Here is a 12724-nt window from a genome sequence, read left to right as displayed (position 1 = left end):
AATCTGTAGGTTAGGTGACAGGCTGGAGACTTCTACAGGCTTTTGTCTCAAGATACTCCTGCAGGTGACAGGAAGAATATAGAGTGACGAGAACGGGCGAGTTCTGCCAAAATATCTATTTATAATTTGGAGGCAGAACATACCCTAAGGAAACTCCCTTTTCTACGAATTGATCAATTACATTAGATTATATTATGGAAGGTGATCACACTACATTGCATAGGCTGGTGTTTGGACAAATCACTGGGAACCATTGCCTCGCCAAGTTGACGCATAAAATTAACCATCACAATGGGCACATGGGTAATGATAACTTCAAAGAGCTGAGCATGACCAAGAGGTCCTCCTTGCCAAGTTACCTTTGCATCTCCAGAGGAATTTTGTTGATAGGGCTATTTCCTTTTCCTTTCCAGGCTGCTAAAGAAGAGTGGTCTCAGACCCTCTGGATCAACCTGAATGTTCAGTTTCTCCAGGAAGGAATTGATAATTTTCTCAAAACTCTCAGAAAGTTCCCCAGACAGGTCCGTGCCCTATCGGTGTCCTACTATTTAGAAGCAAAAATGAAGGCATTCAAAGACTCAATTCCTTTACTTCTGGACCTGAAACATGAAGCACTAAGAGACAGGTGAGCTTTGTCCCTTGTAGACTGATGGGGGGATGTGGGAGGAGCCTCTAGTTTAAATGTGTCCTTAGTTCACCATCTCTGCTTACAGCTGATGAGGAAGCACAAGGTTTTAGCAGCAATTTAGGACTTGAAATAGGTAAGGAATATTTCTATAGTATTGTTTCCATGCAAAAATTTCTATGAAATTATTTTATCTTAAAAAAGGAAAAAGAAGACCCTGTGAGGCTTAAAGTCCCATTTTTAGTTGCTTCATTTGAAGATTTAAAAAAAAATAGGCTCCTGAAACTATTGCTCTGAGATAATCTTTAAAGCTTAAACCAAAAATATCCCCTGACATCTTCTTCAAACCAAACAATAGTTTAGCTTAACTGGTAAAAAATGTCTGCCTTGAGCATTATGCTCTTTTAAGAACTATATATGTGGGATCAAATTGACAACATCTACTCGAAAGATTAGATAGGAACCTTAGGTGGCAATAAGTTTATGTTAATGGGGAGGAATAACTCAGAAAAGGAGAGTGAGAATGGTTGCACAACTCAAAGAATGTAATCAATGCTGCTGAATTGTACATGTACAAACTGTTGAATTGGTGTATGTGTTACAGTGTATATTCTCAACAGAAAAAAAATAAAGATTGGCAGCAAGGGGTCTAGATCAGAAATATAACATGACAATCACATGGTCTTCTATGCTGGCAATGACAACCTGAAGAGGAATGGCGTTGCATTCATCATCAAAAAGAACATTTCAAGATCTATCCTGAAGCACAACACTGTCAGTGATAGGATAATATCCATATGCCTACAAGGAAAACCAGTTAATACGACTGTTAGTCAAATTTATGCACCAAACGCTAAGGCCAAAGATGAAGAAATTGAAGATTCTTATCAGCTTCTGTACTCTGAAATTGATCGAACATGCAACCAGGATGCATTGATAATTACTGGTGATTGGAGTGCGAAAGTTGGAAATAAAGAAGAAGGATCGGTAGTTGGAAAATATGCCCTTGGTGATAGAAACAATGCTGGGTATCAAATGATAGAAGTTTGCAAGACCAACGACTTCTTCATTGCTAATTCTGTTTTTCACCAACGTAAATGGCGACTGTACACATGGATCTCACCAGATGGAACACACAGGAATCAAATCGACTACATCTGTGGAAAGAGATGATGGAAAAGCTCAGTATCATCAGTCAGAACAAGGCCAGGGCCCGACTGTGGAACAGACTATCAATTGCTCGTATGCAAGTTTGAGCTGAAAGTGAAGAAAATCAGAGCAAGTCCACAAGAGCCAAAATATGACCTTGAGTATATCCCACCTGAATTTAGAGACCATCTCATGAATAGATTTGATGCCTTGAACACTAATGACTGAAGACCAGATGAGTCGTGGAATGACATCAAGGATATCATACATGAAGAAAGCAAGAGGTCATTGAAAAGACAGGAAAGAAAGAAAAGACCATGATGGATGTCAGAGGAGACTCTGAAACTTGCTCTCAAACATCGAGCAGCTAAAGCAAAAGGAAGAAATGATGAAGTAAAAGAACTGAACAGAAGATTTCAAATGGTAGCTCGAGAAGACAAAATATTACAATGATGTTTAAAGAGCTGGAGATAGAAAACCAAAAAGGAAGAATACACTCAGCATTTCTCAAGCTGAAAGAACTGAAGAAAAAATTCAAGCCTCGAGTTGCAATAGTGAAGAATTCTATGGGGAAAATATTAAAAGACACAGGAAGCATCAAAAGAAGATAGAAGGAATACGTAAAGTCATTATACCAAAAAGAATTAGTCCATGTTCAACCATTTCAAGAGGTAGCGTATGATCAGGAACCGATGGTACTGAAGGAAGAAGTCCAAGCTGCACTGAAGGCATTGGCGAAAAACAAGGCTTCCGGAATTGACGGAATATCAGTTAAGATGTTTCAACAAACGGATGCAGCGCTGGAACTGCTCACGCGTCTATGCCAAGAAATATGGAAGACAGCTTCCTGGCCAACTGACTGGAGGAGATCCGTGTTTATGCCTTTTCCCAAGAAAGGTGATTCAACCAAATGTAGAAATCATAGAACAATATCATTAATATCACACGCAAGCAAAATTTTGCTGAAGATCATTTAAAAGTGGCTACATTTTTTTTTTTTTTTTTACAGTGGTATATCAACAGGGAACTGCCAGAAATTCAGGCCAGACTCAGAAGAGGACGTGGAACCAGGGATATCATTGCTGATGTCAGATGGATCCCGGCTGAAAGCAGAGAACACCAGAAGGATGTTTATCTGTGCTTTATTGACTATGCAAAAGCATTCAACTGTGTGGATCATAACAAATTATGGGTAACATTGCAAAGAATGGGAATTCCAGAACGCTTAATTGTGCTCATGAGGAACCTGTACATAGATCAAGAGGCAGTTGTTCGGACAGGACAAGGGGATACTGAGTGGTTTAAAATCAGGAAAAGTGTGTGTCAGTGTTGTATCCTTTCACCATTCCTATTCAGTCTGTATGCTGAGCAAATAATCCGAGAAGCTGGACTATATGAAGAACGGAGCATCAGGATTGGAGGAAGACATATGAACAACCTGTGTTATGCAGATGCCACAACTTTGCTTGCTGAAAGTGAAGAGGACTTGAAGCACTTACTAATGAAGGTCAAGGACCACGGCCTTCAGTATGGATTACACCTCAACTTAAAGAAAACAAAAATCCTCACAACTGGACCAATAAGCCACATCATGATAAATGGAGAAAAGATTGAAGTTGTCAAGGCTTTCATTTTACTTGGATCCACAATCAACAGCCATGGAAGCAGCAGTCAAGAAATCAAAAAACGCATTGCATTGGGCAAACCTACTGCAAAGGAAGTCTTGAAAAGCAAAGATGTCACCTTGAAGACTAAGGTGTGCCTGACCCAAGCCATGGTATTTTCAATCGCATCCTATGCACGTGAAAGCTGGACAATGAATAAGGAAGACGGAAGAAGATTTGATGCCTTTGAATTGTGGTGTTGGTGAAGAATATTGAATATACCATGGACTGCCAAAAGAATGAACAAATCTGTCTTAGAAGAAGTACAACCAGAATGCTCCTTGGAAGCAAGGATGGCAAGACTGCGTCTTAAGTACTTTGGACATACTGTCAGGAGGGATCGGTCCCTGGAGAAGGGCATCACATTTGGTAAAGTACAGGGTCAGTGGAAAAGAGGAAGACCCTCAGCGAGGTGGATTGACACAGTGGCTGCAACAATGGGCTCAAGCATAACAACAAGTGTGAGGATGGCACAGGACCGGGCACTGTTTGTTGTGTTGTGCAGAGGGTTGCTATGATTCGGATCTGACTCGACGGCACCTAACAACAACAACACATATGTAATTTAAAATTTTTTAGTAGGTGCATCAAAAAAGTAAAAAGGCAGGGTGACATTAATTTTAAGAATATATATTAACTAACCGAACATATTCAAACATCATCATTTTAACATGTAACCAATATCAAACATTATTGATGAGATATTTTTCATTAAAAAAAACGCTTCAGCATCTGGTGCGTTATTTTACTCTCACAGCCCATCTCCTGTCAGACCAGCCATGTTCCAGATGCTCAGTAACCACACGTGGCCCGTGGTTGCCATATGGGACAGGACAGGTTTGCTGTGATTTAACAGAAGAGCCAGTCCTGAGGGTGACGATGGAGGATGCCCACCTCTCCTTGGTCTGTGGTTGTTGGGATATGGCTGTGCAAGGACAGGGTTTGTTAGTAGGCGCTTTGTGGGTTGCATTCCCCCATCGTGTTCCTCTTTTCCTCTGTCACATCTCTCCAAGTGTGGGCGTAGAGTCTTGTATAAATGACATATAGTTATTCATAGTGACGTAAAGGCATCAAACGACTTTGTTTTATAATCCCTTTTGACTTCATTTTATAGTCCCTTTCCGGCCCTTCTGAGTCCATCCACTGAGAAAGTCTCTCTTAAGTGCTAAGAGATCTTTAACACTTCTCTTCCGCTTGGGAATATTCCTTAACAAGGAGTAGGCCCAGGCAACAGGATCCTAGGTCCGTCTTTGTCACTGTTCTACTGAGTAAGCTGGGCACTTATTTTCACCTTTGCATTCTTCAGGTTCCTTATTTGTAAAACTAGGTGAAAGTAAGCGTCTTCTAGCTAAAATGTTCCGTTTTCTGATTCCATAACCCTGTGTTTCTCAAGTATTTGCCGTTCCTCACCATTTTTGTCATGTCCAAGTATTGTTATGGATTGAATTGTGTTCCTCAAAAAGATATAATGAAGTCCTAACCTCTGGTAGCTGTGATTGTGGTCTTGTTTGGAAATAGGGTTTAAAGATGTTATTGGTTAAGATGAAGTTATACTGGAGTAGGGTGGGCCCTAACCCAATGTGACTGGTAACCTTATAAGAAGAGGAGAAGAGACACAGGGGGAGGACAGCCATGTAAAGATGGAGGCAGCGATTGAAGCAAGGCATCTGCAAGCCAAGGAAGTCCATGGATTTCCAGGTACCACCAGAAGCTGGAAGAGACAAGGAAGAATCTTTCCGTAGAGCCTTTGGAGGGACCATGGCCCTGCCAACAGCTTCATTTTAGACTCCTGGCCTCCAGGACTGTGAGAAATAAATGTCTGTTATTTTAAGCCCCCAGTTTGTGGTGCTTTGTTACAGCAGCCCTAGGAAACTCATAATACACCTGTACTATCATTAGTTAATTTTTTTTCTTTTTACTTAAACGAATGTTCTTTTAAAAAGAAACTTGACACCACCACTTTAAATCAAAAACCAAAACCAAATACCATAAATAGAAAGTAATTATAAAAAATAATTAAATTTTAGCTAAAAACTGTTGCCTGTCTCTGAGCCAGGGCCTACTCTCTAGGAAAGGCAGGTAACGGTGAAGAGGTGTTAAAGACACATTAGCACCAAGCTGAGACTTTCTCTTTGGTGGCCTAGCTTGTCTTCTTAGCCACCCTCATACCTGCAGCACCTGGCACACTTCCTCTCAGGAGTCAGCACTCACTAACAAAGGACCAATACACAAGAGTTCATGGTTTACATCATGTTCTCCAAAAGGATGAATGGTGCAGTGAGGTTCAGGATCACTGGTCTAGAGACTATGACAGAAGCAGTTTCCAAACATGAAAGTTGTGTGTTTTCTAGGCAGCCATACTGTATCAGATTAGGGCACACAGCCCCATGCTCCGTGTTGTTTCCCGGGTGTGGTCTGGTGGCCAGTGGGATTTTGGAAAACTTTGGAAATATAATTCCAATGATGTCCTCATATTCCAGAATTCCATCACAAGAAGCTTTTGTAATGGGCTTTGTCTTGTGATTTAAAGGCAACTGACTAAATCCATCACTAAAGGCCATAAGCATAATGATTTTGATGTTGGTGCATTTTCAGGCATTGGAAGGATCTTATGGAAAAAACAGGTGTCTTTTTTGAAATGACTGAAACATTCACCTTGGAAAATATGTTTGCGATGGAACTTGACAAGCATGCAGATGTTCTCAATGAGATCGTCACGGCAGCCATCAAGGAGATAGCCATTGAGAAGGTGAGGCTGCTTTCAGTTATAGAACAGTCTAGAGAAATGTGTGTTTATTCAGAGAGGAAACATGTTTGCTCTAGAACTCATTGTGTTTGAGTAATAAAGATTTATTTGTTCTGGAACTAGAATTTTTATCTCATATTTTTTAGTTTCCTAAGTCTAGTTTCATTTTCAAGTTACTTGTTATGGAAATAATGGATATTCATGGTAAAAATTTGAGAAAACAAACAAAATGTTCATAATTCTACCACCTGAAGATAATTATTGTTAACATTTTGGTATATATCCTTCCATGTTCTAAAATGGGTATACACTTGTAAACACACACATACATACACATATGCACACACATACAGTGTTCCTTTTACATATGCATAAACACAAACACGCCTATATGCATAACACACACATATATATGCAGATACATGTATATGTACATATACACATATATGTACCTACATACACAATACATATACAACATATAAGGTATATGTACACACATACACACATATATGCATACAACACATACATACAATACATATATAGTGGTTAAGAGCTACAGCTGCTAACCAAAAAGTTGGCAGTTCGAATCCACCAGGTGCTCCTTGGAAACCCTATGGGGCAGTTCTACTGTGTCCTATAGGGTCGCTATGAGTCAGAATCGACTCAACAGCAACGGGTTTGGCTTTGTTTTTTGGTTTAAGTATACATGCATATATATTGATACAGATAATTTTTGAAAATGGAATCATAATGGGCGTATTATGTTGTAATTTGATTTTCTTGCTTAACCAGTAGAGAAAACACAGGGGCAGGACCGCATAAGCACGCAGATTTTGAAGGTAGGCTATGGGTGGTTCTGGCACGCAGTAGCTGAGTGAACTTGGTAAGCTGCTTTTCCTCTCTGAGCCCCGTTCCCTTCCCTGTAAAAGGGGAGTAATAATAATAATACCTACCTCAGCAGGGTTGTTTTGAGGAGGAAATGAGATAATGTATTAACCTGCTTACCTGGCACATAGCAAATCCTTCATTAAGTAATAACTATCATTACTGTGACAGAATCTCTTTATTCAGAAAACCAGGACCCCGGCTTGAGGAGTTGATCAGAGGCATGCTAAGGAAGTTGTCATTGAGTTGGGGCTCTGTGTTTTCAGTTTATGTTCCTGAATCCTTCTTTTTATATTCCTGGCCAGGCTGTGAAGGAAATCCTGGACACATGGGAAAACATGAAGTTCACCGTGGTCAAGTATTATAAAGGCACCCAAGAACGAGGCTACGTCTTGGGGTCTGTTGATGACATTATTCAGTCCCTCGATGACAACACTTTCAACCTGCAGAGCATCTCAGGAAGCAGATTTGTGGGGCCTTTTCTGCAAACTGTTCATAAATGGGAAAAAACACTTTCTTTAATCGGGGAAGTTATTGAGGTGAGTGAAAAGACATAAAGCGTTGATGAGAACCAGTCAATAGCAGAAAAGACTCTATTTGAGAATATTCTATACTTAGAAACTAAGGATTCTCTTTCATACTTCCACTGTCTTGGTTTGTTTCAGAGGGAGGGGCACATGATTAGAGTACATGGTCTGAGTTTTTATTTCAATGAATGTATTTTTAATTTCCGAGATTGTTAACTGGCTCGTTTCCGTACATCTCTGTCCTTGTTAATACTGTCCTGTTTGTTTTGCAAGGATGTTCTTACCTCTTTCATCACATTGAAAATTTCAAACATACTTATTTTAAAGTCCTTTTCATATTTCCCTATAATTTTTTATTAGGTGAGAATTTTCCTCTTTTTTGTGTCTGCTGACTGTCTTTCATGATGGCGGGTTTATCTCTGCTCTGCGATTTTATTTTTTGTATAATTCGTTTTTTTATTGTTGAGTATATACGCAGCAAAATGCACCAATTCCTACATGTATAATTCAGTTACACTGATTACATTCTTTGAGTTGTGCAACTCTTCTTACCCTCTTTTTATGAGTTCCTCCCTCATGAACATAAGCTCACTGCTCCCCAAGGTCGTTATCTATTGTCAATTTGATTCCATTTAGGTTGGTCTTAAGAGAGCTAATGCTCAAGGCAGACATTTTTTACTAATTAAGCTAAACTGTTGTTCAGTTTTAAGAAGATATCAGGGGATATTTTTCATTTAAGTTTTAAAGATTATCTCAGGGCCAATAGTTTCAGTGAACTCCAGCCTCCATGGCTCCAGAAAGTCTAGAGTCTGTAAGAATTTGAAATTCTGTCCTTCATTTTACCCCTTTTGATCAGGATTCTTCTTGAAATCTTTGGTCAAAATGTTCAGTAATGATAGCTGGGCACCATCCAGTTCTTCTGGTCTCAGAGCAAAGGAGGCAGATGTTCATGGAGGTCATTAGCCACACATTTATTTCCTCCTCTTATTCCTGACTCTCCTTCTTCCTTTGTTGATCCAAGCACTATGATTTTATTTTATTTTTTAGTTCGTCTTGTGTAATTTTTTTTCCCTCTGCTTGCTTCACTTTATCATGCGTTTTTGCTGTTTCTCGAACCTTGCTTGTAGCACTGGGCAACTTCAGACAAGGCCGTATATTAGATGGCTAAGGGGCTTCCCTCCTTCAAGAGAAATTCTAATCTAGACCCCTGTGTACAACCCACGCTCTACGCATCGTTTTTGTGTGGCTTCCTTTTCTTCCCGCTGAGGCCACAAGCGAGTGGCTCATCCCTGGCTACATCTGAACTGTGGATGGGCTGATTCCAGACCTGGCTCACTGTCAGCAGGGCGGTCAGGCCTGGCCCCTCCTCAGGCATGGGTTTGCTTGGCTTGCTTTTTGCATGACCTTCTGCGCAGTTTTTGCATGACCTTCTGCGTAGTTTTGTTCCTGACCTTTGTGGGTCACAGAGCTCCAACCTCTGCTCACAGCTCGAAGCTTCCTTCCTGTCCCAGCCCAGGCCCTGTGGACTCTGAGTGTGGCTGTGTATTTAAAAGTCTTTCATTATGCTTTCCCCAGCATTCCCGTGTATTTGGAATGGAAAGTCCTTTGACCTGTGTTGATTTGAATTCCTGCTGTGTTCAAGTGGGCTTTTGTTCTACACACCTGGAGGCACCTGGTCACCTGTGCTGATGTTAACATTCTGCCCTTACAGATCTGGATGCTGGTGCAGCGGAAATGGATGTACCTTGAAAGCATTTTTATCGGTGGAGATATAAGATCCCAACTTCCAGAGGAGGCAAAGAAGTTTGACAACATCGATAGAGTATTTAAAAGGGCAAGTGACTGGGTTCTATTTTAGTCACCAAAGAAGGACAGTTATTCGAGATAGTTTTACTTTTCTTTTTGCATGTAATATTTTCCCTGTTATCTTCTAGATTTTTTTCCCCATCATTGTATATGGCCTTAATCTGTTCAGTAAAAACTTCCGTTTGATCTTTACCTTCTGTTGTATGATACTGCAACTTTAAAAATATTTTATTATAAAAGTAATACTTGCTTGTTTAAAAAATATAGAAAAGTAGACAAATATTTCTCTCCTGGTTCCATCCTCTTCACGTAATCACTGTGATATGCCATATGTCTTTTACCTTTTTTATGTATCTATAAAAAAAAAAAAAAATTTTTTATATCCTTAAAATATACAGTTATAATCATATTGCAAATGATTTTATATATTGTAATTTTCTAATAATATTATGAGAAACATTATTTCATATTATGCAACCATCTGAAAAAATATTTTAATGACTTTATATAATAGAGTATATTTATATGATATAATGGTGATATAATATTTATGTAATATGATATTTATCTAATATTGGAGCCCTGGTGGCACAGTAGTTAAGAGCTTGGCTGCTCACCGAAAGGTCAGTAGTTCAAATCCACCAGCTGCTTCTTGGAAACCGTATGAGACAGTTCTACTCTGTCCTAAAGGATCACTATGAGTTGGAATCAACTTGATGGCAACGGGTATGGATTATATAATATTCCAGTGAGTGGCTTGGCCTTAGTTTACATGATTATTCTTCAGTAGTTGGGTATTTTTGTGGAACTGAATTCTTTGCTTTCATAAATAATGTGCAAGTTTGCCCTTAAGGCTTTTTCCATATTTAAGATAAATATGATAAATTTTTAGAAAGTGAATTGCCCCTGAAAAGGGTATGCTCATTTACAAGCCCTTTCCAGAAAGGGTTGTATCAGCTGTCACTGCTGCTGGTAATTATTGGGACCAGGGTTTGACTGAGGCTGGCCACCTAAGCTCACAGTCCAGGTACTTTGCCACCTGCTTATGCTGCTCTGTTCTTCTGTTGTGAACGGTCACGTCAGGTTTTGGTCTCCTTTATCCACTACAATTAGAATTTTTTTTCGTATTTATTTGCATACTTTCTTTTTTGAAACTAAAAAAGAATTACAGAACAAATATCTGCTCATTATAGAAGGATTTTGAAATTATAAATAAGCAAAAACAAAAACAAAAACACAAGCCTATCACCCAAGATAATGACTACTAACAGCTTGGCCTGTATCTTTCCATTATTTGTTCTATTCTTATGTAAATATATGAATAGACACATCAGTGAATAGATATTTTACAAAGATAAAGTCACTCTTCCCAATATAATGGGTTTTTTAAATTGACATCAGTTTCAATAAATAAACATTTAAGATCGTTTATGGCAGCTGCTTCATATTCAGTGGCACAAATTATTTACCTAATTCTCAATTGTTGGACATACAGGTTCTTTCTTTTTTTTTTTTTTTGTCTTATAAAGAGTGCTACAGTGAACATTCTGGCATATACAAATTGCTGAAAGTAAAATTCTGGGTTCATTCATTCAACAGATACCGACTGATGACTGCTAGGTCTGTACTGTAGGTACTTGGTGCCCAGCCGTGAACATACCAGATTAAAATCCCTGCCCTGTGCCAATGGCCATTTAGCAGAGAGACAGCAAAAAATGAACCAACAGACATAAGTATATATAATATGTTAGATGGTGCCAAGAATATATAAAAATTCGATAGATTTAGCCAAACTGCTCTGCCGAAAGGCTATGGTTTTGTTCTCTGCTCTGCCCATTCTGTGAACGAGAGCAGTCCTTCTGCTTACTCTGCTTGGCGTTTCTCTTGTCATCCTTTCCAGATAATGGCGGAGACTTTAAAAGAGCCCGTGATCAAGAAATGCTGTGAAGCCCCGAACCGCCTCAGTGACCTGCAGAATATCAGCGAGGGCCTGGAGAAGTGTCAGAAGAGTCTGAACGACTACTTAGACTCCAAGAGGAACGCCTTCCCAAGGTTCTTCTTCATCTCCGACGATGAGCTGCTCAGCATACTGGGGAACAGCGACCCGCTCTGTGTCCAGGAGCACATGATAAAGGTTGGCTCCTCTGGCCCATGCAGGCAGCATTCCCGCTCCCGTGCTGCCATCTGTCTTACGCATTTCACTTCTCTCTGTAGTTGTGTTCAGCCCCAGAGGTTTCAGACTGCAAAATGCTGCCCCAGTTTTTATTTGAAGCATAAATCTGGTAACATTCACTTCGTCTGGAATTACACCAGGACTCAGCTGTTACTCGTTGCTCTCTTTCCGCAGTCTAAAAACAACATTTTTCTTTTTTTTGAGAAATACAAACAAAAGAAAGAAATAATAGAGGCAATATACCAAGAAAACAAAAACCCGTTGCCATTGAGTTGATTCTAACTCATAGTGATCCTATAGGACAAAGTAGAACTGCCCCATAGGGTTTCCAAGGAGCAGGTGGTAGATTCAAACTGCTGACCTTTCAGTTAGCAGCCAAGCTCTTAACCACTGTGTCACCAGGGCTCCAGAGGCCATATAGGATAGTGGTTTCCCTGCCTCTACACTGATGTGCTGTGTAATCAGAGGCAAATTACTTAACCTCTCTGGACATCAGTTTCCTCATCTATATTAAAAAAAAAAACAAAAAAACATAAAAACCAATAAAGTAAGCTGAGAGGTATTATAGGATAGTGGTTTAGAACACAGATTCAATTCCTAGCTGTACACTGATTTGCTGTGTGACCATAGGCGAATTACATAGCCTCTCTGGGCATCAGTTTCCTCATCTGCAGATAGGAATAACCCCAGTAGTTACCTGCCTCAATAGGGTTGTCGTAAGAATCAAATTAGTGAATGTAAAGTACCTAGAGCAGTGCCTGCCTTACACTGTTGACTAAATTACCTTACCAACCGCCCAGAATTGCCACTTGTTAACATTTAGTTATATTTTCTTTATCTGTTTTCTTCTAAAATAGAGTCATGTAGATAAAGTTGATGTACCCTCTATCCCATGTCCCCATCCCTAGTTCTTCCACTTAGCAGCCACTATCATGAGCTTGCCGTGATTCCTTCAGTCCGTGTTTCATACTTTTACATGAACACATGTGTATCTGGGGGCAGTATTGAATGGCAAGAGACACAACAGAGCCGGCTGTCTTGAGTGATAGAGAGTGGAGCATGGCCAGATAGCATCTGTCAGCTCATTGAAGTTGAACGCTGAGCACCAGCCTAGAGCAGGGCTTCCCTACCTCAGCACTGTTGACTTCC

At 39.8% G+C, this 12724-nt stretch overlaps 1 protein-coding gene across 4 annotated transcripts in view; it reads left to right on the top strand.

Annotated features, from left to right (window-relative positions):
* Positions 1-12724, top strand: part of DNAH10 (dynein axonemal heavy chain 10) — a 141147-nt gene that overhangs the window by 52410 nt on the left and 76013 nt on the right. For all 4 annotated transcript variants that reach the window (XM_049865944.1, XM_049865945.1, XM_049865947.1 and 1 more), the window contains 5 exons: positions 414-625; positions 6034-6187; positions 7375-7608; positions 9308-9430; positions 11303-11536. In XM_049865944.1, coding sequence (XP_049721901.1) covers positions 414-625; positions 6034-6187; positions 7375-7608; positions 9308-9430; positions 11303-11536 — 957 coding nt within the window. The remainder of the gene's footprint in view (positions 1-413; positions 626-6033; positions 6188-7374; positions 7609-9307; positions 9431-11302; positions 11537-12724) is intronic.

The sequence above is a fragment of the Elephas maximus genome, chromosome 22, assembly GCF_024166365.1.
Source record: "Elephas maximus indicus isolate mEleMax1 chromosome 22, mEleMax1 primary haplotype, whole genome shotgun sequence".
Lineage (NCBI taxonomy): Eukaryota > Metazoa > Chordata > Mammalia > Proboscidea > Elephantidae > Elephas > Elephas maximus.
This window is presented reverse-complemented; position numbering and strand designations above follow the sequence as displayed.